General features: G+C 44.1%; 1 protein-coding gene across 2 annotated transcripts in view; it reads left to right on the top strand.

Annotated features, from left to right (window-relative positions):
- Positions 1-27,386, top strand: part of LOC115554099 (ADP-ribosylation factor-like protein 15) — an 88,997-nt gene that overhangs the window by 1,977 nt on the left and 59,634 nt on the right. The window contains exon 1 of one of the 2 annotated variants that reach the window (XM_030370714.1): positions 5,755-6,853. The exons of the other annotated variant lie outside the window; for it this stretch is intronic. Coding sequence (XP_030226574.1) covers positions 6,800-6,853 — 54 coding nt within the window. The 5' untranslated portion in view covers positions 5,755-6,799. Of the gene's footprint in view, positions 1-5,754; positions 6,854-27,386 lie in introns of those variants that run through there. 2 annotated transcript variants of the gene reach the window in all.

Raw genomic sequence — 27,386 nt, forward strand, 5'->3', positions numbered from 1 at the left:
GAATCCAAATCGTGATGGCCTCAGCTTGATTCCGTGATAACAACCATCCAACGATGAGGACAGACAGTAATATACTTCACAGATGAGCCCTCCATAAATAGAGGCGTATGGATTGACAACGCCCGAGTATAAATGTTGTGTTCAGTAAGCAGTGGGAGAGGAAAAGGCCATAGGGAAAGTAGTTGACACTCTGCCAAACATTCACTTGTGTGCTGATTACCTGTAGTGGGCCTTTATGCTAGGTTGCTGACTGTGGCATGGTTCATTTTATGTAAAGTGTGGTATAGCCCATGTCTTTCCCATTGTAGCTCTTGTATGTAGGCCTACACCAACCTGTATCATATAAGCACTTGTAGCCACACATGTGCTGTGCATAACATTTTGTTTCTAATACAATGCACAAACACCGAAAGAGTCTGCTAACTGACCAAAGGAGGAGAAGCCTTAATCGCATAACATCTGCCTAATCTTTTCAGTGTGCTTTGATAAAACATTAATTCGTCAAATACATGAAGAAAAACCCTTGCTATGTGGACTGCAAATCAGGATGGCCTCGATTCAGTGATAATAACCATCCCTCGATGAGGGCAGACAATAATATACGCCACAGATGAGTCTTCCATTCTGTTCCACTGAACCGAATCCTAAGTAGGAAATCAATGCAAATTACATTTAGTCTGACACCATCCTGCTTTAGATTCTCCATTCTGCTTTTCTTTCCAATGCACTCTGGTGTGTGTGTGTGTGTGTGTGTGTGTGTGTGTGTGTGTGTGTGTGTGTGTGTGTGTGTGTGTGTGTGTGTGTGTGTGTGTGTGTGTGTGTGTGTGTGTGTGCGCGCAAACGTTAGTGTGGATGGAAGCTTAAAATGTGTGTAATTACGTGAGCGAAAGGGAATACATGCTCGTTCAAGTCAATAGCGGCTTGAAATGTAAAAAAATGCTGACAAGCATAATATGTACAACTTTTTGATGACTGTGTACCATCACAGCTGGTTGAGGTGTCATGGTATGTTTGCATCAGTTGTTTGAATTTCAGATCAGGTCCTAGCTTCTGCTCCTGTCTTAGCCACAGTCAGTTATGTGGACTGGATGTCCCCATGTAAGTCGACTAGTATAATTGTTGCTCAGAGGGCCCTATTATGTGCAGTATAATCTGAATCAAATATATGAAACAGGCTTAAGACAGAGGAATTCCATTCCATATTTATCATGGGAAAGGGAAAGAAATTATCAATGTAAACAAATAGAAACAATGTCGACAGGAAAGGGTCTAGACACCTATGGGTACTTATAGTGCCCAGCTTTCGAACTTTTTATGGAGGTGAATCTGTTTAATATCCATTATTTTTAAATTCGTCGGTCCTTGTCAAATTTTATGGTTGGATTTGGCCTATGGGTTTATCACACCTGTCCATTCAACCTGCTTCTGTTACGTTACCGTAATTGGCTGTAAATCTGGTAACCTGCCTTGTTTTGTTATGAGTTAGATCCAATTAATTGAAGGATCGAAACAAATCCTGTGTCGGGTTTCCAGCACTGCTGGAAATCATTTATGAATTTATTTATTACTTCTAATCTATTTTATCGTAAAAAAAAATTATATTGAAATAGAAGGTTATGTCTGCTCTTTCTTTTTTAAAAAATTGATTGGTTAATATTCCTTATGCTTATTAAACATGCATAATCAAATTGGTTTGCTTTGCCGGTTCAATAATTGCCCAACCTCAAGTCATTAAGGATAACTTTAATAAGACCCAATTTTCTTATCATTTTGGTTGCAAAAATTAAGTCGTAATGCGGTGAACAATTATAGTTGGTCCAGTATGGAGCACAAGGTCTTCAGCAATTTTACCCCGTTAGCGGCTGCAAGATAACCCGAAATGATTGGAAATTTGGATAAAGGTTGAAACGTCCCCAAGTTATCCTTTGTCTCTTGTCTTTCCTTCCAATGTCAGTGCAGGATCACACAGCTCTTGTCAACATGACATAAAATGGAGTGACCCTTTTTGACCCAAATGACAATGTAGACAAAGTGCTGCTAATGTAGTGAAACTTAAGGTGGACGTTCACTGACACAGTAAACTTGTAAAGTGGTATAAAATGTAACTGTGATTTTTGATGCTGTAGGGAAAAGGTCTGTCGAAAGCCAAGAAGGAGATGGGGCCTAGGCCTACGGTGGCTGGTAGTGGTTTACAATATGTTATCTTCGAGGATGGTAATGCAATTTGGGGCAGTTGTGTCTGGCAAGGGGTTGGACTTTCAATGTCCAACCATTGGACACAAAGCTTTTCTTTTTTTTTTTCATCTGCCTAAAATCCATGTATTCCTAATTAAATATATACCCATGCTACAATCATAATATAATGGTGTACAATTGCAATTTTAGTTTTCAACAGTCAAGACATGTTTGTAATTCCAATTGTATTAAATCCAACCAATAAGCTTTCAATAAGCTGAGGCCATGGGAAGGGATTTGACCTGGGTTAAGGCAAGCCAAAATATACCCATTCCATTCCTGGCAGGAATCTGGCCCCCAACCCCAGGGTTTACAGGTTCAAGCTGCACACAGCATTTCTGAGTCTCGGGTGTTTTCCTGGTTTCCTAACCGATTGATTTGTGTAATTCTTGTGAGTCTGTGGAGAGTGTTGATGGCTCTTCAGTTAGCATCTTCGGTTGATTGCCTAAGGGGTGTCTGTGCGTGGCCATCCTATCAAACAGTGGTATACCTGATTTTGTTAAGCTTAAAGCTCAAAACCGAGAACAGGCAAGTTCTCGACCCTGTGTCATACGACCTGATGACACAGGGTCATACAGATTGAACTATTTTGAGTTCCATATACACGGGGTGTGGAATGGTTTGGTTGATGTCACCGGCGGTAAATATGTGGTTACTTTGAGCGAGATGGTTAAACAGCGAGTGTGTGCTTTTCCCCTCATCTGACACTCTCTAGGTTACATAACATTTGTGGGATAGGCCCATTAAAAGCCCTCTGAAGGATTTGCGTTGTAATCAGGGCTGCAACCAGCGACTCCGGCGGTGATGGCCAGGGGAGTGTGTAAGATTAAGGTCCAATCCCATTTCTACCCCTTACCCCTTCCCCTTACCCCTCCCCCTTGTTTTGAAGGGGTAAGGGGAAGGCGTAAGGGGAAGGCGTAAGGGGTAGAAATGGGATTGGGCCTAAGGCCCAATCCCATTTCTACCCCTTACCCCTTCCCCTTACGGTACCCTTCAAAGCAAGGGGGAGGGGTAAGGGGAAGGGGTAAGGGGTAGGAATGGGATTGGGCCTAAGTGGCATCTAGTGTTGAGGTTGCAGACTGCAACCGACTGAACACCCCCTCCCCCCTCCTAAATTATGTTAGCGTTGACGGCAGCATCCGAGAGTCAAGGGAAGAGATTCCTTAACAGATCTCTAAATTCTATCCAGTTATATACCCTGTACAACTATGTGTCAACTAAAACTATAAATACAACTATAGCTTACAAGTGAGATGGTGATTATCCTTGTTAATTAAAATTGCATACTCTTTGGAGCCGAGTCTAGTCTTGGCTACTGTAGTAGCACTGTGGAAGAGGAACTGCTCCCTTTGGGCCTATTCAAAGGTAACGAAAACACAACCGTTTCCCTGGGGTTATACACTAATTCAAACATAGCTATATTATATATGTGTTGTGTATGTGTAACACATACATATATTTATGTGTGTGTGTATATGTGTAACACATACATTTGTGTGTGTGTGTGTGTGTGTGTGTGTGTGTGTGTGTGTGTGTGTGTGTGTGTGTGTGTGTGTGTGTGTGTGTGTGTGTGTGTGTGTGTGTGTGTGTGTGTGTGTGTGTGTCACATACATCAGTGGAGGCTTCTCCAGTTTGCCCACTAGATTCCCAAAATCATGTACCCCCACAGGATCCCGGTGAAGTAGTGTTCTGGTGAAACAGTAAACATCTACGGTACCCCTTGATTTGAAGATAAGCTGTGATTTTCGGCACATGTATAAATATGACGGGGGTCATATGCCTACAGTGTTTCCCACACATTGACGAGACTATGGCGCCCCGCCATAGTCTAATTTTGGCCGCCATAGTCTCTGCGTGCACATGAATTATTATTATTATATTATAATTTTTTTTTTTTTTTTTTTGCTCAGACGAAGTTCGTGTCGCTCTCATTGGGAAAAATAAATCGCCACATACCCCCCCCCCCCCCCCCCCCCCCCCCCTCAACAATCGCTCCATACTCCCCCCCCTCCCCCCCCATAGTCTCCAAAATTTCTGTGGGAAACACTGCTACATGGATAATATGATTTAACCTTGTGACAAGCACTTGTTTAGATACACTTTCAATCATTTCTCTGTTGGTCTTGCTATGTTGGACAAAATTGGTAAAACTGAACAACAGTGAATGCATTTCGGTACAGGTCAGGAGCTTAATAGTTTGGAAGAATTGATGAGCACTATTTTGTGTCGCAGAGGCTGAACAAAGTGAGATGTGGTCTGGAATAGCAGGGAGTGTTTTTTCCCTGGCAGTAATCGCTGTGTTTGGATAAAATGGGTTACATGAACCTTATTGTGTGTTGTTGGACTGAGACCCAATCTGACCCCCTCGGGGTGTGGTACAAAGCTCAGTTCAACAGAAAGCACAACAAGGTTACAGCGTTGTTCTCACGCTTTTTCTAATGTTATATTCTTTTATATTTCCTCTGCAAAAAAATAATGGAGCAGAAGGAGAGCAGAAGAAACTAGAGGTGGCCACTATGTCCTTCCAATATTTAGGTATGGTCAGAAATAAATAAAGAATGGCCTGCATTTGGCCCTTTGTGTATGAAAAGTGCTATACAAATAAAGTTGCCTTGCCTTGCCTTGCCTTGCATATTTTATGGATAAATCATTTGTAATTTAAACCACAAATTAATAGTAGCTCTTTATTTATTTGATTAACTCCTCCTGTTCATCAGATGCAATTTGTTGTTGGCTTTCCTCATTTCCTTACCCAACATTCCTTAGTTATCATCAAAAATACACAGGGTCATGAAACAAGTGGAACATACACCTTTATCATCTGTTGTCTTTATCTATTTCACTTCTATTGAACATTAGTGTGCATTTCTGCATTTATTGAGTCCAAAACACTGGCGTTGTGAATGCATTCCCTAAATCAACTGCGATTGAAATCCAGCAGCAAAGCATTCATATTCATCTTTTATACAAGCAATAATTTTGCCTTCAGAGATATTTAATATTTAAACTATTTAATCTGAGTATTCCAGCCACATAACGATAATCTAAGCAGAGCATCAATCCCTAAAAAGGGTTTCTTATATCCTCAGTTCTCTGCAAGGATGTGCTTTGGACAGTGACGGTTACATAGTTGCCATGGGAAACAAGATTTGGGCCACCGTGCCTGATATAACCCTCTGGTCATATGAGGATCAGAAGATATCTGTCGCTCCCTACGTAGGTAATCTGACCTAACACAGTTAAACTTGAAACAATGAGGGTAAATCAATGTTTTCCTTGATTTACAAGGACGTTGATTTACATACGTTTTTTTAATCCAACTCCTTCGATCAAAAAAAAAAATGACTTAATGTATTCCTTCTATCCTAAAAAGGAGACATCCTTAATGAACATTTCAAGCCCATTAGTACACACCGATTACACAAAACATTCTGTGATTAGCCAGCGAGGTGATAGTTGAAGTAGTTAGTAAAATGATTATATTCATAACTGCAAATAAGATGCAGTCCCGGGCCGTTTGGTTTGCCATTGTAACTCTCATTCCGGTTCTATCAATGTGTATTGGTGATTCATCAAAAGTATCCAGCGGGCTCCGATGGTAGATCTGAAGGGAAGATTTACTTTCAGAGTGTGAACCTGACCCATTATAAGACGGCTCTTTTAGGGCAGTCTTTTTTTTCCAGCCTAACCCCCTCTTTGAGAGGCGTATGGCCAATGACTGTGTGACATACTCTGAACAGTATATCAAATGGTTCCCTACCTAGACAGTTTGAGGTCATTAGGACCGTGTCCACATAGCAGGAGATGGTATCCTTTAATGAGCACGGTACATTAAAGACAGCCTAATGGTGCTTTGTACTGCTCCCTCCATGTCCATGGATAATGCACCTGTTGCAAATGGACGCTACTCTTCGCTGTGGAAATGGAATACATAATATCAACATCACTTTTCCATTTCTGCAGGCTGGATGGGATGAGTCATCGTGTGTGTGTGTGTGTGTGTGTGTGTGTGTGTGTGTGTGTGTGTGTGTGTGTGTGTGTGTGTGTGTGTGTGTGTGTGTGTGTGTGTGTGTGTGTGTGTGTGTGTGTGTGTGTGTGTGTGTGTGTGTGTCCTCCCATAAATGGGTCTGTCAACAAACATATAGCCTGCTGGGTGGGTAGTTGTGGCTAATCCAATTTGCAGTCTAATTCCGGTGCCTTATCACAGACTTCTTGAATCTGCACGGGGAGAGATTCCGACAACCTAATCTCTACCCTGGGCTGAGCCTGTGAGATCCCTCCCGAGTAAGAGGAGGGCTTTTCTTTATTTTTATGAATGAATGTGAGAAGAAATCCCGCCCAAAGAGGAGCCTACTCCTCCTGACCTCTTCCGGTGAGGGTAAAGGGACCAGTCTTTGGCCAGCGGCTACTAAACCGTGGAGCTGGCCGTAGCCTATTCTCATGTTGTTGACTGGCAATCGTCGCGCTTCACCGCTCCTGATCCTCCTTCTCCTCACATTCAATTACTCAAGGGGCTCGCTCTTGGCGTGCGTGTTGCCGGGGGTAACGCTTGTTGCCGAGCACAATGTCGGAGCACACGCAGCTCGCCCTGGCGTTATGCAGGATTGGGTTCTACACGGTAAGCGGACCGTCTTTCCTACCGTTCGTCCGAGGGAGTGTGTCAGGTGTTGTGATGTTGAGGCGAATGGTGGCTGGTGGTGACGTCGCGGTCCAACGGCCGCTCTGTTGTGAAGCGTCCGAGCGTGCTTGCTTGCTTGTGTGTGTGTGTGTGTGTGTGTGTGTGTGTGTGTGTGTGTGTGTGTGTGTGTGTGTGTGTGTGTGTGTGTGTGTGTGTGTGTGTGTGTGTGTGTGTGTGTGTGTGTGTGTGTGTGTGTGTGTGTTTGGAGGAGCCGCTGCTCTGTTGTCGGTGAATGGGGAGAGTGCTTGCTGCTGAGTGAGGGGGAGTCTTACACAACTTTAAGGTGGAGCAAAGGGGGTCAGGGCTGCAAATTACAAATAGACAATGATTGAAAAAAAAGAGGAGTTCATATATTTGTCCAGAAAGGAGACTATGGTACCTAGCAACAAGCACGTTTATTATTATTTTTTAAATGAGGCGATGCAGGGAGAACAGGGTCAGCTAAACCTGTGATTATTTTTGCCACTGGTGGTGTTGCAATCATTGTTTGTGTTTTTTTGGGCTTTAATCTATGCTGCTGTTTCAGGAAACTGTTTTTTTATATGCATTTTGTGCCCAAATGAAAAATAAATATACATTTTATGCATTTATTTTGACATGCAAAAATATATAAAAAATATATAAAAAGTCATGATATCCCGATCATGTCATGCCAGATTACATAACTGAATTGTCCCAACGGTGTAACTATACAAACCGCCTCAAGGGTTCCAGATTTGATTGCTGATTCCTGACCTAATTAGATTACCCTTTTCTCAAAGAATATTTGATCAAAGATTAGTTGGAAAGTCAAATCAAGTACATGTGAAAGCTTCATCCAATGTCTTATTCAAGCCAAATTATTTCCGTGAAGCATACAGCCTGCAGGTGTTTGACAATTGTCTGTGAGGAAGACAACATTACGCTAGACTGAAGTCGTTCATTTTGAGGACTAAATCAGGCATCTGTGAAGACTCCAGTTTATGATATATAAATGCTAGGGATTTTGAATACAGAAATAATAAAGTAGACTCATAAAGCGAAAGATTACTAAAGGTTTGCCCCTTGCCGCGATACATTTTTTCCATTATGGTTAAATCAGAGTGTGTGTAAACTGAATAGGAATGTGGTTTTTAAATTATTTCTGCTAGTAAATCTATAACTTTAACTAGTGATAGGTCACACATTCAACTGAATTTCCGCTTGACAAAGGTCATTGGAACAGCTTTTTACTTTTGCAACACTATTGAGAAACCAAGAAAGCGCAGCATTTTCGATTTATATTTAAATGTAAACTAGTTAACGTATTTTAATTCAAAAAAATATCTACGCAATTCAGGCAGAGCATACATGTGACAGCACTGGTGCCGACGTGCAAATCACAATCACAATGAGAAATGGGAAGAAATAAACAACCCACAAAACACAAAGGCAAACAGGAAAGTGTGTTTGTGTGGCAGCGTGCGTGTGGCAGCGTGTGTGTGGCAGCGTGTGCATAACAGTGTGTGCGTGGCAACGTGTGCGTGGCAACGTGTGCGTGGCAACGTGTGCGTGGGTGTGGCAGTGTGTGCGTGGCAGGGTGTCTGTGGCAGTGCGAGATGCAGTGTGAGCTTGGTTGGGCCCCTGTGGAGATCAATGTTCACAGTCCTGATGGCCTGGGGAAGGAAGCTCTGTCTCAGTCTCTCTGGGTTGGGGAGGATCCTTCATGATCCCACTGGATCTGGTTCTGGGCCTCCTGGTGTAGGACGGTCCTACAGGGAGGGGACTGGAGGCTCCAAAGAGGAGTCTGTATTTCTTCAGCTGCTTGAGGTGGTGAAAGCGCTGCCTCTCCTCTCCCACCTAAGTGTCTGTGTATGTTCACCATGTCAGATCCTCTGTGATGGGGACACCAAAGGTATATAACTGCTCAGCTCACCTTCTTCGCAGGAGTCCCATTAATCCACAGTGGCGTTGGACCTCCTGTGTTGTTGTGCTCTGTTAAAGTCCAGAATCGGCTCCTGTTTTTTTCGGGACATTCATGAGGAGGCTGTTGTCCTGATGGTTGAGATGGACCTTAACCATGTCACTGAATCAGGGGTCTAAAGTGGGACGGCCAAGGTGGGGGGGGGGGGGTGCGTGTGCGTGCGTGCGCGCGCGCGTCCGTGCGTGGTCTATCAGTGCCCTGGTTCCTGCGTGGTCATTATGGCATTGGGCAGCTAGCTAAGCACTGCCCAGGATTGCATAAATCCTGTCCCTTCTTGGCAGTCGACGTTCCCCTTGTCCTGGCACCCTCGTTGGGAGCCCACTTTTGATCTGCTGTTAAGCGTAGTGTACATTGAATTATGATCTTGTTGATAAATCTTGTTATTGAGTTATGTTTGTTAAACTGAAATTTATTTTCTTTTGTTGGATTCCCCACAAGTGCTTCCATCACTTGCTGTTGTCTCAGAGCTGGATCATAACATCTTGGAGGCGTGTCCGATGAGAGAAGCTGGCTGTCGATTCATTATGTTTACGTTATTCGGCAAAGTCTTTCTGGGTTAATGCGTGGGGGGCTTTGTTCTAAATTCTCGCTTTCCGTGCCCGGGGGTGACGCACGTTGGGTCGGTTCAGCTTTTATTGATGTCAGCACTGGGTTTCTCTGTGTGCGATCTTTTTGGGAACTCGCAAAGGGAGTTAAGGGTATTTATTTTCTTGTTCATCTGGTGCTGTGGGCTGGTGGGACATTTTTTGTTCAAGAAGATAGCGTTTGACCGTTTCTGCTGCGCAAAGCTGTTGAGCTGGATCATAAGAAAAATGAGAACAGTAGGGGGCTGAGGACACATCCCTCAGGGTCGCCTGTCTGCAGTGTCGGGGGGCTGAAGAGCAGGAAGCCCACGTTCCAGTCACACAGGAGGCTGTTCAGTCCCAGCTCAATCAGCTTACTTACCAGCAAGTCCGGTTGCACTATGGTGCTGAAGGCTGACCTGTAATCAATGAACAGCTGTCTCACATCGCCCCCCTTCTGGCTGTCAAGATGAGAAAGTGTGGTGTGTGTGTGTGCTGCTGAACATGAAACAATATCATCATCCGTGGATCTGTTGGGCCGATATGTGAACTGCAGCGGGGGCCGCGGTACGAGGGAGGAAGGCAGTGACGCAATCCTTGATTAGCCTCTCGAAGCAGTTGATGACCACTGAGGTGAGGCCCATCTGTAGGTGATCATTCAAGCAGGTTTGGAGGACTATTGTTAGGCACAGGGACAATCGTGGATGTTTGAAGCAGTCTGAGACCACAGACTTGGCAAGGGAGAAGCTGAATATTCTGGTGAACACTGGAGCTAGTTGATGAACGCAGGTGTTAAGTATTTGCCGTCTTAAGATACGCCGTCTGGACCTGCAGCAATCATGGTGTTTACACACGTTAGAGCCCTCTGGCTAGCATGTCTAAACTTACATTTTGATTAAACTAGTGGATGGACTCGAAGGAATGATTCATAGTGCCATATACTGTACTCACTAATCAGTATTGTTTACAGAGGTGGTTGAAGTCAAGTCCTTCTATGGTATAATCCTAGGAAAGGGCTTTATCAAGTACTCAACCAACCCTATCATTACTATTACATTTTGGGCCTTTAGCAGACGCTTATATTAAAAGCGCCACACATCAACCCACCAATGGCGGAGTCAACCATGCAAGGCAACAGCCAGATCCTTCGGGATAGGGTTATGTGTCTTGCTCAGGGACACCTCCACACGAGGAGGAGACGGGGATTGAACAAGCAACCTTCCGGTTTCAAGTCAACCACATAGATTATGTTTCAATCTTTGATGTCACATTCTACTCTGCATCCGAAAGTCAATATATTATTTCAAATCAAAGTATTATATATATATATATAGTATATTAAATGAAGTTAACCTATTTGTAGTTCTTCTTTACTTGGTGGAAACCAGGTTATATAATGTAACTATGTGATTATTGCATCCATATTTCTTTCGCCTATGCTCCATGTTGTGTGGGAGGCTCCACACATCATAATCTTCTCTCGAAGCAAGACGTTTATATAAGAACTGACTGTGGGTCACTGTGGGGTGTCTGTTTTCTCCATGTCTACTGCTTGGTGGACCTTGTCCCGGCATGGTGTCGAATGAATTAAAGGACATAAAAGAAAACATTAGGCCCTCAATGGTCACCTCATTATGCCCTCAATGGAGTGGAAAATGGCTGTCCTACCCAGATCTGCCTGTGACCCCCACGCAAGTACTTTTCCAACAGATTTTTGTTTTTACAAACTCGCTACTAAAACTGTAATCAGTTTTCTTTAAATTGAACATGCCTGAAAACCCTTGTTTTTCTTAATTTTGAACTAGCTTCTGACCACATTGGAGTCTGGTATACTTGGATAGTCGAGAAATTCTTGCTTCCAGTTTGTGATTGGCTAGGTATCCGATTGCCTTAAATCCGTTTTTTCATTGGCAAGGACTTTAAATAAAGGAGTATTTCTCTACTAGTCACAATCAGCCATCAGTAGCAGATCATTCACTTTCATAACTTTATAACTACCTGTATTATTTCGCCATCTTTGGCTGAGGAACCTTCCTGTCCTCAGGTTTTTCATTACAAAAGGTTATGTTTGCTTTTCATATTTGTATTGTGTTCCCTGTAAACCATATGAATAGTTGATAGAATTAGTAGAATTTATACAAAAACGTTGAGAATTATGCCATTAGTTAAACTATGTTAAAGTCATAACACAAGTTACCAACGCTTGATGTCAATGGGGCTTTGCTCAAAGCAGTACCTTACCTTGCGTATTACTATTTGCATTTAACTTGAACGAGTATAAACAACCTTGCACAAGCCAAACTGCTTCTTCGCTTTTACGAAATAGCAGGATTTACACTAAACAAGATTATTATTCTATCAATAAGAGTGAAGACGAGAAAGAAACTATAAACGTATACTTACAACCATTATAAACTGTCGTTGTATGATATTGATAATACTCAGGCCTGCATTAACCTGCCATTGGGCCTAGAGGTTACGTAGGCCCACTGAGAGGGGATCTTACAATGTGGATGTGTAAATTATTTTCCGACATTTTGCTGTTGTCGATGGGGGGGGGGAAATTGTGGTGTCAAGTGGCCACTTGGCCCCCTTTTTTCTTGGCTCATGATAGGCCTATGATCTTTGTAAGCCCCAAACAGAAAATCACATTGTCTTGGGCCTACCTGGGCCTATCATGAGCCAGTATAAAAAGCACATTTACTGCAGTTCATCACGCCCACTGATTGGCGGCCTTGATAATACTGATCGACTATCATATTCACCAAGCCTAAAACGACAACCAAAACCAGCATAACAAACTAAACACAAATATGGATCATTGATTGTTGACATCATTGGTGTGAGTAGATTTTCTTCTAGTCATTGATGCTTTGAGGCTGCATGGGAAGCATTACAATACGCAGTCTTGGGTCACCAGGACAACTGGGTCTTTCCTAGTTGGCCTGACACTGACAGATGGTTGTCTTTTCTCCCTCCACCTTGCCACCTCCCCCCTCTAGCCTTTCAACCCCCGTGACATTCGGTCTGAAGCTGTGATTGTCACACGCACCAGCACTTCATGTACACAAGTTTCTCTTGTCTTTCCTGTTGTCTGGAGTAGCTATGCCTCAGGGGGAAACATTTGAATGGTCTGTCTTCCTTTGATGCTGCTTCTAAATCTAAGTAGGATTCATCCTATTCCATTATTCTGTGCTTTATCCTATTATTCCAGATATGAGTTTTAGTTAAAAGTAACAATTAATATATATATTATAATATATATATATCTATCAACAGCAATAAGACAATATCATAGTTCAATCTGATTTTGAAATTGTATTTTTCCAAGGTTTTCTAAGGATTTGTCTAGAATTCTCTATTCAAATGTTATTTCTGTTAGTGTCTGAATGTAACTATGTTGTAGCCAATACATGAATGAGAACCGCAGAATGCATAAAATAATCGTGTCATGTTTGACCGAGGTTTTAAGTTGCATATTGTCACAACATTTCAGGCGCGATGCAAATCAAGTTATTCAGGCGTGTGGGAATCTCCACGTTTGGTCCATGGAACTCTTCAAAATATGTGGTCTTCCTGTGTTTGTTTCCTTTCTGCTCAGGTGAAGTCGTATTTATAGGTCCTTCTTATCTCGTGAAGGAGGAAATGAAAAAAAAAAAAAAAGGAAATGCGTCATCAAGCAATTAATCATGCTATTAGAAAGTGACTTTCATTTTCCATAGCTGAGGGGAGATGATATGCCTGCCCCCAATCCTCATTATCATCCTATCAACCCAGGTATTTTATCTGTAAAAAAACAGAAAAACGAAACCACCCAAGGTCATAATTAAGACGGATGATTAGGCCTCTGGTTCTGGCATGGCACCCTGTTATGCAAGCCAGAAGATTGAGTGGTGTGTTGCGCTCCCTTTCTTCCAGCGTAGGAGTGGTACCCGTCCCCCACGGCCTGCTTCCTCGTTCGTGAAAGGCAGGATGGGAGCAGTCGTTGCCCTTATCCTGGGACATGAATAATTCCCACATTTTACAGACGAGCCAGCGGACCTGGTGCCACGGCGGCTCCCCCACATCACCCGGGGCAACCCCCCCCCCGGCGCCCAGCGTGGCACCCCCTCCGCAGCCGTGGCGCGCTCGGCAGTACCTTTCCCCCACTTTCCGGGGGGATTTCTTGGGTGTCCGTGTGCGGTTGAACTTGGGCCTGCAAAGCTCTCTGGACACAAACTGTGCCTGTACGGCTAGCTCTATATAAATAAACCTGACTTTGACTGTGTGTTTCGGGAAACAACAATGAACCCCTTCCTGTGTGTGTTGTGTCGGCCGTGAGATCGACCCGCGCCCACGTCGAGGCCTTTGTCCCGCCACACAGGCCGGCAACCGTAGGCCGAGTTTGCTCAGGACAACGCATGGCTACCAGGCCCGCACCAGGCAGCCTTGTTCTGTTCTGTTTGTATCTTTAATGTGTTTTGTATGGTTGACACCGCACGGACACAGACACGCACACGGGTGAAGGGGAGCAGTGGTGGCTCCATGGCACGATGACAATGTGACAGTTTTGCAAGTTATAAATAAGCTACAACAGCCTTAGTTGTGTATAGAATTAGTCCACACAGTTATGCCAACTGTATAGAGTTTGTAGTCCCTGATGGTTGACTAATTATGGTAACTGAGTGCAGACTGAGTTCCAATTACTATTCTGGACAGTGTTATTCTACCCAATATCATTATTTTTATCAAACGCCAGAAATAAAGTTGTCCATCAAATTGAGAGTGTGACTGTTGTAATGATATGGAGGTGTTACTCTCAGAAATGTCTTCAAACTATCCACTTGTTAAATGATCTCTTGAATGCAACTGTTCTGTCACATGGAGTCCCCTTTTTTGGTCCCCATACTCTTCCTGGGCTACAAACAAGTTCTCTTCTGCCCGCCCATGAAAGCCTCTCTGATATGAGAGACGAGGAGGACCCCGGCCCATCCTAAACAGGAATTTCCTCTCGCCCATATTTTTAGAAGGATAAGAGAATACTTTTGTTGCTTGATGCTTCTCACACAATAATGAAAAAAATAGATCGTCGTAGTAGAGGATGTGGATGCTATTCTTGCAACGATTGAGTCATGTCTTTCAAGGAAGCACATAAGCTTTTTTACAGCGAAGCATTTGTAGCCTTTTAAGTATGATGCATCTGTAAAGTGCTAAAGTGGTACAATGACCACAATTTGACGGATTATAGGTTTAATGCATGCACTCTTCTGGAAGAGGAGGCTAGATCGGCTTATCTTGATTGGCACATGGAGCCAATCAAGATCGTTATTTAGGCCGAAAGTGATTGTCTGGGAAGTCCATCCTATATATGTAGACCTACAGATTTATAACACCTAAAATATTTTATAGACTTTATATATTTTATAGACTTGTTAACAACATGACTTGACATAAATTCATGTCGAATCGTACCTGCCATTCCCAAATGGTTTCCTAGTTACTAGAACCGCTGAGGTTGGGTAAAATAGAGATCTATATCCCACACAAGAAAACGAAGGATTTAGATTCATGATTTAAGTTTGATTCCGATTTCATGGTTGTAGTTTTGCATGGTTATAATGCATACCAAGCATAATGGAAATTCAGTTGTTGGAGATTACGAAAGAAAGTGTAATGGCGCCATCTATTGTTGGCCCACGGTTTTGATACTAACACTAACACTAACGCCAGCTCTAGGATGATGGGATGCTACTCTGTCTGCCGTCGCTACAGGGGATTGTTAATCGAGGCCCAATCTTCCTTTTGCGGGGGTAGACTAATATCCAGTCTTATCTCAATGTCTGCAGTGTTCCCCCCAGCACTGTATGGTTAAGGCGGCCGCCTTTGCAATAGGGCCCCCGCCTTGACTACCGATGTATACAAAATAAAAATTAATATAATTATTATTATGTTTTTTTATTATTAGTATTAGTATTTTTTTATTATTATGCATCAACAAAGTACAAAACTCCCGTAGGAAGCGTTTGAAATCAAACGCATATTGTGCCATTTCATTTCATTTTTTTTTTTTTTTTTTGTCAAACAGGAGTGGCTACTTTGAGTATAGGTCTTGCTGTTCTTAAAACAGACTGCGAGGGTACAAATTCAGCGTACCTTTTCTCTTCTAGAGATTCACTTCTATGGTAAAACCACTAGGTGGTGCCATTCCATCAGTGATGAGCTCTTCAGGGCCACTGCCATGCCTCCACATCTTCATAATTAGGTCTGAAGAAGTCCACTCATAGCCACCCCACTGTTCATTGTTATTAGCAAAGCATGGGTTACTTCAACAATCACACCATAATTTATGGTCAGCTCTTCGAGCTTGAGGTTTTGGATTAGCTTTAAGCCGCCACATTGAATAAAGTGGTATATTCTCCTTCCATAACTTCATGGTTGTTGATTTTAACTGTTTTTGAATAATGATGTCAGAAAAACAATGGTGTCTAGGCGCATGATTCTGAAAGGCAGACTGAAGGATGGGGTTGTGTTTTTGGGGTATCCGAGGTGAAGTCAGAATACTGCCAAGTGCTAGGCAGACATCAAAGAGGTGATGGTGAAATCCATTTGATTGATCAAACATGTCTTTCATTTGTTGCTGTTTTTTTTTGTATTCTTTTTCATTTGTACCCATTTGTGCCAGGCAGCTTGAGAGATGGAATAATAAAACCCTTTAAACTGGGAATAAAGTTGGGTCTGATGGCATTTTTCAGATTATCCTATGTCACGGCTCGTGGGATTTGACAAACTAAAAACGATCACCAAAAACAAAACCGCACCGGCCTAGATTGTGCTCTGATTAGTTTCCCGTAACACTTGCACAGATGTACGTGTGACGAGAACGCTGTTTGAGTTTGTTTGTTGATTGGTTTAGCATTCCATCCCGGGCTTGACTTTTCTTGGTAGAGCCGCTGTCCCAGGTGACCCAAGAGTGTAAAATCCTTGGGCTGAAGTCTCGAGGCTTTGGGTTTGCGGAGTTCAGAGTCACAGGTAGAGCTGTGGTGGACGGTGGCGGCCGTTGGCCTCGTGCACCTTCCCCTGTGTTTTTAATAAAGTAAATGTTTCCTTCTGTGCACAATTGCCAAGGAAAGTTTTCCTTGCGTAATTCTACCATAAGCACATCTGTTCATCAGCCTTGAGTTTGTGCGTGTGTGTGTGTGTGTGTTTGTGTGTGTGTGTGTGTGTGTGTGTGTGTGTGTGTGTGTGTGTGTGTGTGTGTGGTTGTGTGTGTTGTGTGTGTGTGTTAGGGGGGTTTTGTGTGTGTTGTGTGTGTTTTCTTAAATGTCTCCTACGGTCATCTGTTTTACATTTTATCACCATCACTTATTGGTCGTATGTGACTAGCACAGATAAGCCCCTGAAATTCATGCTTCCTCTTAATCCTTAACTATTGTTTCATACAAATGATATTTTTTTCCCTGTTTCATTTATTTTGTTGGTGCAAGCAATGCATTGTTTCCTTGTCTTAGTCTACGGTTTTAAACTATTTAATGGCACACTGAGAAACTATTCTATCAACCAGCAGGTGTCAGACTAACACAAAGTGTTGCATTTATTATTGCATTTAATGGAGTTAATAATGGAGCCATTAAGGTCATTAATTGACCGTATTGCCTTGCACTCAGTGTCTTAAGTCCCAAAGGATTTTTTGCAGGGATAGGGTTTTTTTAATATCAGAAAACAGTTGACCATGGTGCGTCTATCTAGTCTTGTTTGACAAATGAATGTATGATGTGTGTGGTCATTTGAAAGGGAAGGTGCAAATCACTTGTGCAAATGTAGGAATCTGCATACATGTATGCATGTTCTGTCACTCATGATAGCCATGGGAATATCTGCCGTCTCACAATTTAAGAATTGACACCTCCGGGTTACAGGGCAGTGGTTCACCAGGATGTTCCTACCACATAAAAAGTACTTGAGAACACATGACACCTGTATCACATGTTCAGGAAAAAGAATTATGTTCCCACAGCCTCAGTTGGGTGGGCTTTGAGCTAGCAAAGGCAGAAATCTGGTTCTGATTTACTGTTACATAAGCGTTTCAAGACAGTGTTGTTTTTGGGGAAGTTTGCTTTGATGGGGCGGTGTGGGGAGGCAAGAAAAGAAAAAGAAAGTAACGTGCAAAAGTATGGCTCCAAAAGCCAACGGAGTGGCGAAACAATTCGGGGTGACAGTATCTGATTGGAGTGGAGGCCATTTTAATAAGCGAACCCCCCCCCCCTCCCTACCCAAACTCACCACAATTAGCGTGAGATTAACGGGTTTAGATCCGGTGTTGCTGGGGGGGGGGGGGGGGGGGGTTTGACCCCCAGAAGGGTACACCGTCAACACACGGAGGAAGCTGAAGATGCAGGCCTACAAGCTGCACCTGAAACCAAGGGAGAGTTGAGAACGGGATTTGAGGTTGAGATGGAGGCCGGCCTACAAAGACGCCGCCAGTCAAACCGGCGGGGCTCAAAGCGTGTGATTATTAATTACGGATGGCTTCCCGGCCTTTGAGAATCGGGGGGGGCCGCAGACATCAGATGTGCGGCAGGGCAGAGGAGCGAAAGGCCTGTCATTACCGTCATTGAAACAATGACTGAATTTGGCTGTCATGCATTTTTGCCTAATTGACTGTTTTGATGCAGGTCCCCCCCCCCCCCCCCCAACACTTTTTTGTTTTTGCAGAGCCACCAATGTCCCCCTGCCCCCGGCCATGATGGGGGAAAAACTTGGTGGGCTTTCAGCCTCACCCAGCAAGAACCTTCCGGAGGTTTCTTTGATGGCGAGAAAAGCCACACGGGACCGAGGGGCCTCTATGCCATCCATTTATGGATCTGCACCATAACACCCCGATTTTGATAGTCCCTGACATGACACAGTGAGGAGGAAAGGTTGTATGTCAAAGATGTGTATGTGTGTGTGTGCGTGCATGCAAAGGCGATTATTTTTTTTTTTTGGGGGGGGCGAGGGTGGGGGGGGGGAGGCGGTTGGTTGATAAAGGATGAAAGGGGGAGGTCTGGGACCCACAATCCCCACGAATGGGGCTCTAGTTATTTGCATAATTAACTATTGACACTAACTGTGCTTAATGAAGGGCTATTGAAGTCATTGACCCTTTTACATAGGCAGCCCCTGGGAATGGGGCAGAGCCTCCTTCAGCAAAGGTTAAAACAATGTGTCTGGTTAACTTCCGACAAACGCGCCGAAACGTCCCAAAGTCTTAGAGAACCGCGCTCAATGGTCATGGTTATGGCACAGGACGACCCGGGTTTCTCGGAACCAAAAGACCCCCAGATGTTGGCCTTTGGTGTCTCATCACTTGCTGTGATTGTTTTTTTTTCTAGAACACAATAACTAAATCACTTTAATTTCCTCGTAACAGGAAATCTGTTGGACCTGTTTGTCGTTCAAGCATGATTGTAAAGCCAGAAAAATACAAATGCGGTCGGTAATTTTGAACAAGGGTCAAATGAGGATAAAAAAAAGGAGAGAAAAAGTAATTTGATTTTAATCTGAAACTTGACTCAGAAATCACTCGCCTTATAATTATGTCTCTAAGGAGTTTTTCCAAACGTTTTGTTATGTAGTTATGTTTGTTCATTAGGCCATTAGGTCATAGCAACTCAACTCATTCAACCTTTAAAAAAATAATAAAAATGGTTTTAACTGAACTGACATTACAGAAGATCCTTAAAGAAGATGGACATTGCAACATGACTAAAGTACAATGCAGAGGACGCTCACAGACAGCAAATAGCATACAAAAGTGAATCCTCAAAAACAAAACACAGCAAACACGTGTGCCACCGTGAACCAGTCATTGTTTATTTTTTTTTAAGTTTCATGAATTAGTTCAGCATTGCAAACATTGGGACTTTGTTCTGGCTGGTTCCGGCAGGTACATACAGACCATTTTGGTCCCCTAGATAATAGGGTTATTTCAAAACTCTTTGGTGTGTAGCAGTAAACAAGTGACCAACTCATGGTCCATGATTTACAGTCTGTGGGTCCAACTGTCTCAATTAGCCTCTGTATTTGAGGCAGGTGACACAATTGTCAAAATTGTCAACCGTCTTCTCATAATAAACAATGGTATAATGCATTAAGAACGTTTTGATACACTGAACCCTCTTTTCTTGGTCTGAAAAATGGAGGGAGGGAATTGTTTGCCGGACATGTTCATTCGGCTCTGAAGATTTTTGTTGACTGAATGTGATTAACCCGCTCAGGTGAGTGGGTGTTACCACAGGATTAGCCAATGCTCCTGGATTATGACGATATCCAGTTTCTTGTAAATATTCCTGTGTTTTAAGCTTGCTGTAATTTGCTCCTTTTGATAGGCTATCATCATGTTTGTCTTACAAGCCTCCACAGACACACCTTTTCCATTGATAGATTTAGGCAGGGATTATCCTACCAAGTCTCTCCACACAAAAATCCATTGCTTTTATTTTCTCTCAAGCCTAGGTCTGGTTCTTTACTCTCAGAGATGTTCAACAAGGTTGTTGTCGATCGGAATAAGTGTGTACAATTTTTGTAGCATGTGTTGTGAGAAATAGTCTAGACACCTTTAGGGAACCAAAGCTTTTCCATATCCTGTGAGATATAATGTGCTTTGAAACGGCCCGTCCAGACCGCTTCCCCGTCGTCAAGCTGATTCTCAGCCACTACACAATGTATAATAACACATTTATTGTTCGGTTGGTCCCCATCAGTTTTTTTGTCTCCCAAGGGGCCTAGAGATGGTTGATGGGGGGCTTTTCACGTTTAATGGAAATGTTTTTTAAGCCAGAAACTTTCCCACACTTGTTTCAGGGAGATTGGGGGCCCTAAATTTGTTTTTATTAGAAATGTGGCCCATCGTCGATGGATGCTGTATGAAAATGTGTGATAACTGATGTAAGTGGGGCAAAAGCCCCCCTTCCCTCCATCCACCGACCCTCTTTATGTCTATGAGATGGGGCGCCCCCCAGCCCCCCTTGGTTTTTGCACACTGGTTTCAGGGCCTTCAAAAGGGGGCCCCTTCGGCTTTGATCCTCTATATGGGTGCGGAAAAACATCTTTTTTCTCCACGCTGTGCCGAGGAAACCCAATGTTTTTGCCGCCGCAGTATGCTAATGCCGCCAAGCTAATCACCCTTCCCAATTACAAAATGTATATTCGGTGATGGCGCCCAGTAGCAGTCGCTTCGGCCCCTGGGCCTGGTGGCCCCCTTATCTTCCCTGCGGAGTAAAGGTACTCTCTGTCTGTGAATGCAGCCGACCCGCCGCCACGTCAGCCCCTCGCCCCCTCCCATAAAGAGAGGGTAACGTGAAAACATTCCCGTGGGTGGGCCCCTTAATGCGGTCCCCCCCTCTCATTCTCCTTCTAATGTACTTTTTCCAGTAGATGTCCAGAATCGCACACATTGGCTCCGAGGTAGACTGCAGACAGATAAATGTTAAACTATTGTCCGGGGGATCAGTCGTGGCTCTCTGGCCGCCGCGGGCTGTCTGAGGAGCCTGCTGTTTAGATCATATTTCTCCTGTCAATATGCTTACCACCACCCACCCGCTGCAGCCGACGTAGACTGTATCGGTGGTCTCACTTAGTATAAGCGCTTTAAAAAAAAAAAAAACCTTGGTATGAAACCTGCCACCCACACAACTGTCGGAGCACATCCCTTCACATCTTTCCCTCACTTTTTGGGTCACATTCTTTTGTTTTCTATTTATTAGAAAAATGTGTATCGCTTCGGGTAAACATGGAATTTACTGGGGTAGGAGGTTATTGGACCAGGCTAGGAGGGGGGGAAACTGTGCTAGTAAACTTCTACGGGGAGTGCCGTTATCCATGACCGGCCTTAGTAGCGGAGTGTAGCAGGTTTTTCCCCACTCCTGGCTCCTCTGAAGGGGGTGAACATGGATCCCGTGTGGTGCTGCTGTCTCAACCTGCCTGGCCTCTTGGACCCGTCCCAGCTTCGCCTCACTTGAACCCTTGTCCCCGCTTGTTCAGATGAGAGCAGATATCTCACATTGGAACGCAGAACATTATCCACGGACGTACGCTGACCGGACCATTGCAGGATTTCATAAGAAGCCTTTGTACGCAGCATAGCCCATTTAGCTTCTCCTGTGTGTGAACGCTTGTGATCTCAATGTGCTCTGTTTGTATTTTCACTAAGAAAATACACATAGGCCTTCGTAGGGAAACGTCCAAGAACCCACAATACAGATCGATGATGACTGACCTGTTAACCAAATTGATAAGACACCTGTGTTTCATGCACGAGCCTAAGTTGTTTCACGTGTGTTTCCTTATAACTTTGGACGGTTCACTGCATGTAAAAAGTCTGCACTCTGTTAGCCTAATTATGTTTAATACCTCAATGGCAGTATTTACTTGTAGACAAATACACAAGGAAGTTGCGCAGATTGTGTATTCTCCACAAGAACGGTTTATTTGAAAAGTGAACCTGCGTCCTGACAATCCACCTTCGACCACCTTCAATGCTGCTTTGACTGGAAGAATTGATTTTGGCGGATTTGGAATAACAACATATCATAATGTAGAACTCTATAATGTAGATACTACACAGTTGGGCTCGGCGATTAATCGAATTTCGATCTCGATTTCAATTTTAGCGTCAAACGATCAAAAAACTAATATAATCGATTCTTCGATTTTTTTTATTTTTTTTTATTGTGTTTCATAGAAAGTGCAGTACAGATGGATAAATATCTGTACATTATTTTAGATTTGAAAATTTTATTTTTAACCATTTTGTGTATTTTTTAAGGCAAAATTTCGAAAGTTCTCAGTTACAAAGTGTTTTTGGGAGAGTATGCTAAATAAATATATCATGTTCTCAAACTCAAAAATAATCGTTTGAATAATCGTGATTTCACTATTGACCAAAATAATCGTAAAATAAATAAAAGCTAAAAGATATCTATTTAAAGGGACACTGTGTAATATTTTAAGTAATTTATTACCTATAATCAACGTATTAATTCATAAATATGTCCTCATTGGTGTAAAATTATCTCTGCCAAAAATGTCACTTATCCTCCTGAGTGAAGAATAATTAATCTGTAGTTAAATACGACGGGTAAGCTTCATGGAGGCTTCCATGTTCTTCCGGTCTATGAACTGCCGAGAAGGACAAAAAGCACTATGTAGTACAGGAAATGCAAACGCATTTTCACTCTGAGCCAGCGTGAATGATGACTGAAATAATTCACTATCTTGCTCGAGGAATAATTACTCATACATCATTAGCTTACACTAATGATTAAATGCAGTTTGAAGTTTGTTTGAAATAACTAACCTCATCATCACTCGAATGACTCGATGAGGTAGTATTGGATGTCATGACACAGCTTCTTGGCACATACTGCCCACCGTAGTTTTTGAACAAGCGAACGCTATTAGTTTGAATGCAATATACAATTGTACCACTAGATTCAAGTAATTTTTACACAGTGTTCCTTTAAAGCTAATAAATGCTTGCGACCAAGGTGGGCCTGTTCTGTACTACCTATTCCGACGAGTTATTAGAAACATGGATAGCTACAAATTAATTGAAATGTATCATTGAGGATGACGATGCAATAGATGGTTTTCCTTGTTAATATACTGTATCAGCCCTTAATAACCTTGCTTTCATTGCTATCATTGCACATGCCATCAGTACACGATAAGGCGGAGAGGAATAAATCAATTGTAATTGTTCAAGCAATGAATATAGTTAAAATCTTCAACGTCGGCTTTGCCAATGACCTATATAGAAAGTGTGTGTGTGTGTGTGTGTGTGTGTGCGTGTCTTTATGTGAACCGTGGCAGCGGGCACTTATTGCCACATCCAGATGGTGGTGAAAACAAGCGGGGATACGCCGTAGGACCCCTCAATAGAAGCGTCTAGACTGGCCTCTGACCAGACAGATACAGCCTCCCATCAAATTAGCGTTTGTCAGATTTATGGTAATGGTCCACAACAGTCTTCCTGTCACTGACATGAAGATTTACAGCAGAGGCTGCCCCCACCACCCCACCATGCTAACCTTAAGCACTGCTTCTCTCTCTCTGTGTGTGTGTGTGTGTGTGTGTGTGTGTGTGTGTGTGTGTGTGTGTGTGTGTGTGTGTGTGTGTGTGTGTGTGTGTGTGTGTGTGTGTGTGTGTGTGTGTGTGTGTGTGTGTGTCTGACCTGTTGTCTATCGCTGCCTCTTTTCTCTGCCCTTGCAAAGACTTATCGGAGGTGTTTTTATCATGGCGCGGGAAGGGTGCTCGTGGCATGCGTTTCTGATCGCTGGGACTCTCTTCACTCTAAATGTATCCCAAGCGAAAGAAGAGAGGGGGAACCCCTTAACACCCAGGGTGGCAGAACCTGTAAAGACCCCCCCTTTACCCCCCCAGGCCCCCCCCCCCCCCCCCAACAATGGACTATGTCAAGGTTTCCTGCTAATCCTCTGGGATGTAGTTGAGTGACAAACGTGCCAACAATGAGTCTGAATCTATTTCTCCCCTCGGCTGGGGGGGGGGGTGCAAGGGGGGGGGGGATGGGGGGTTGAGGGTATGTTGTTGGCAGCGGTGGAGCCCCATGTATGTGGATTAGCGTCGCCTCCTCTTTCATGTCGGCGTTTCGTGGTCTGCAACCTGATCCCCAGGTCCCTGCGCAACGAGCCCGGTGGGAAGCGCTTCCTGAAAGGTATCCCGTCAATTCTCAGCCCAAATGTTTTCCCAAGGCTGTCCCGCCGCCTTTGATGTGCTCTGCTTGTGCCTCGCTGGGTCACCAGCCTCCATGTTAGGCCAAGGAGGAGGACGGCCCGCGATGGAGGTGCCTACTCCTCCTCCCCCCAACTCTACAAGAGGGAGGAAGAGGAGGGGGTTAGTGAGAGTCCCAATATTCTCTTTCTCTGTGTGGTTGGGGTGGTGGTGGGGATAGTGGTGGTGGTGTTGGAGGTGGTGGGGCTAGTGGTGGAGGTGGTGGGGATAGTGGTGGAGGTGGTGGGGCTAGTGTTGGAGGTGGTGGTGGAGGTGGTGGAGGTGGTGGTGGTGGTGATAGTGGTGGAGGTGGTGGTGGTGGTGATAGTGGTGGAGGTGGTGATAGTGGTGGTGATCTTCTGAAGGGTTTGATCCATGGTGGGTCTGGGCTTCCACAGCCTCCGGACAAGCGCCCCCCGCAGGATGGGAGAATTGGTCCCGACCGTAGTTCCAGTCTACTAACAGATTATCTCTGTACAGTCATCAGTGACTCACAGACGCTCACACACGTGGACGCCCAAGCACCTTTTGCCTACACATTTCTTTACAGGCGTGTGTGTGTGTGTGTGTGTGTGTGTGTGTGTGTGTGTGTGTGTGTGTGTGTGTGTGTGTGTGTGTGTGTGTGTGTGTGTGTGTGTGTGTGTGTGTGTGTGTACACGTGTGTGAGACCATATCAAACAGAGAGAGCCTGTTTTTTAAACAAGTTCATGGTATTCACTCACATTCATTTATATTATCCTTCTTAATTTTGGCCCATCTTAAGTATAATACGCAACTCAATGAAATTGCGGTTTCAAATTAAGCACAATAATTCCTCCTCATCTCACAAGAAACCCTCATCTGCTCGTCATGTGTTATTAAAATCCTCCCAATGTCTTCATTAAATGGGTGATACACCGTCCCAAAAAATGTCTAAGAATTTCTAACATTACTAGAGACAGAGTAAAACGTGCCTTAAACACTACAACCCCCCCCATCCTCATCATGAACGCAGACAGACACAATGGAGTGTGGGTTGTTTTGTTGACTTAAGTAAGACACGGTCTATTTCACCAGACGGCGTGCCATAACTGGTGCAGACAGGGTCATCTTGTTATGGCTTTATGTCTGCCACATAACTTCGCTATCCAATAAGCTCCTGTTATACAGCAAGCTGCGCTCCATATTGTCTTCATACCACATTCAGTGCTGGGAAACCTTTTTTTATGTAGTGTACGGAGGTGACGTCCCCTATCCATCCGTTCTATTAGATTTCAAATAATATTTGTTGTTTGCACATCCACAGTTTCTTTTTTTTCCTTTTAATTTCAGTAACTCTGGCGTGAAGTCAAAGTAATTCTGGTTTGCATTGTCTTTGTTACTCCAAACGTATTGATTCTTCTTCCATCAATGAAAGATGTTGAGGTATAATATTGCATATTATTATCACAAATGTTGCCAATCCAAAGATCTGCTTCTTACAAAAAGGAGTTTGCCATAAATTTAAGAAAAGCAAAATCCACGTTCTTCCGTTGGACACATTGAGGCAGTGCGAATGTCAAATAGTTATGTTAAAATAACTCTGACATCATCATGACTCTACGTCGTCACATTTGAGTGGGGTAAAACTGCTGATGGATTATCCCCGGGGAAAAGTGGTTTCTAAATTCAAGTAAGAATGTGTGTTTGTGGTTATTTGGTTTGGGGACTGCTCTCCATCCTGTTCTCGGGATGCAGCAGTGGCCATGAGGCATGGGGAAGAGCTCCCGGTTCAGCCCAGCATGTTTCTGTCAATCCTTAACGAGAATCTCACACGCACGCAGACGCAAACGTACACACACACTCCCCTCCTGTTCTCACTGTAATGGAGCGCACTGTGTGCCAAATGATGCGCGCGCACACACACACACACACACACACACACACACACACACACACACACACACACACACACACACACACACACACACACACACACACACACACACCAAGCTTCAAATAGCTAAATACAAACAACAACTGAAGAGGTGTGGGGGCAGGGGGAGATGAATGAGGATGAATGAATGTGCCCTCCTTCACCCCCCCCTTCACTACCCCCGCCTCAAAACCTTCCTCCTGTCCCCAGCCGGACTGCCTGCCCTCCTGTATCAACCCCCCCCCCCCCCAAACACTGCCACCCACCATCCCAACACACACACATGCAGACACTTGCACTTACACACACCCTGCGAGCCCCCTCCTCCCCTTTGCAGGCCTGTGTTATGACTGTGACCGGTGTGTATTACACAGATATCTGTTAGCGCCGTTCCTCTGTCGGGACGCCCATATAAAGGACTGTCATCTCCAAAGGTCGCGAGTGAGCCCTGCACACAAGTGTTGTCCCGACGCCCCGTCGGGGGAAAGAAAAACAGAAAGTCCTGTCCCATGTCCTCTCCGGTCTATCTGTCTTTGTTGTCTCAGTCTGTCTGTCTATCAGTGGGGTCTCTGTCTGTCAGTGGTGTCTCTGTCTGTCAGTGGTGTCTCTGGCTGTCTGTCTGTCTGTCTGTCTGTCTGTCTGTCTGTCTGTCTGTCTGTCTGCAGCTATTTGTTTTTCCCGTCTATCTGAATTCCACGTCTTACCCTCTCTGTCTATTTCCTCCCCTCGTCCCGTTTTGTGCCTCCACCGTCCACCGCTACATGCAATTCTTTTTATTTGTTGATCGTCATTTTTTCTTTCCCAGCGCTGCTTGGAACTCCAGATTCCAGACTGATGTAATTTGGCAGCTCGGCAGGAAGTGGCGGTCTGGTCTGTCGGCGTGCTGCCCTGCCGTCGGTACTATGATACAGCAGTTAGACGTCCATTAGTCCTCTCATTAGCGGCCCTGCCGAGCCAGCGGTGGGGTTAAAGCGTATCGGTTGATGTGTAACCTAGCTTGCAAGGGGGAAGTGAGCCCCGCTACAGGCGCACCGGGCAAGGACATGACCTGGTGGGTGGTGTGTGTGTGTGTGTGTGTGTGTGTGTGTGTGTGTGTGTGTGTGTGTGTGTGTGTGTGTGTGTGTGTGTGTGTGTGTGTGTGTGTGTGTGTGTGTGTGTGTGTGTGTGTGTGTTTCACTGTCTGTGTGTGTGTGTGTGTGTGTCTCACTGTCTGTGTGTGTGTGTGTGTGTGTGTGTGTGTGTGTGTGTGTCTCACTGTGTGTGATTGTGTGTGTGTGTGTGTGTCTCACTGTCTGTGTGTGTGTGTGTGTGTGTGTGTGTCTCACT

This window comes from Gadus morhua, chromosome 11 (assembly GCF_902167405.1).
Source record: "Gadus morhua chromosome 11, gadMor3.0, whole genome shotgun sequence".
Lineage (NCBI taxonomy): Eukaryota > Metazoa > Chordata > Actinopteri > Gadiformes > Gadidae > Gadus > Gadus morhua.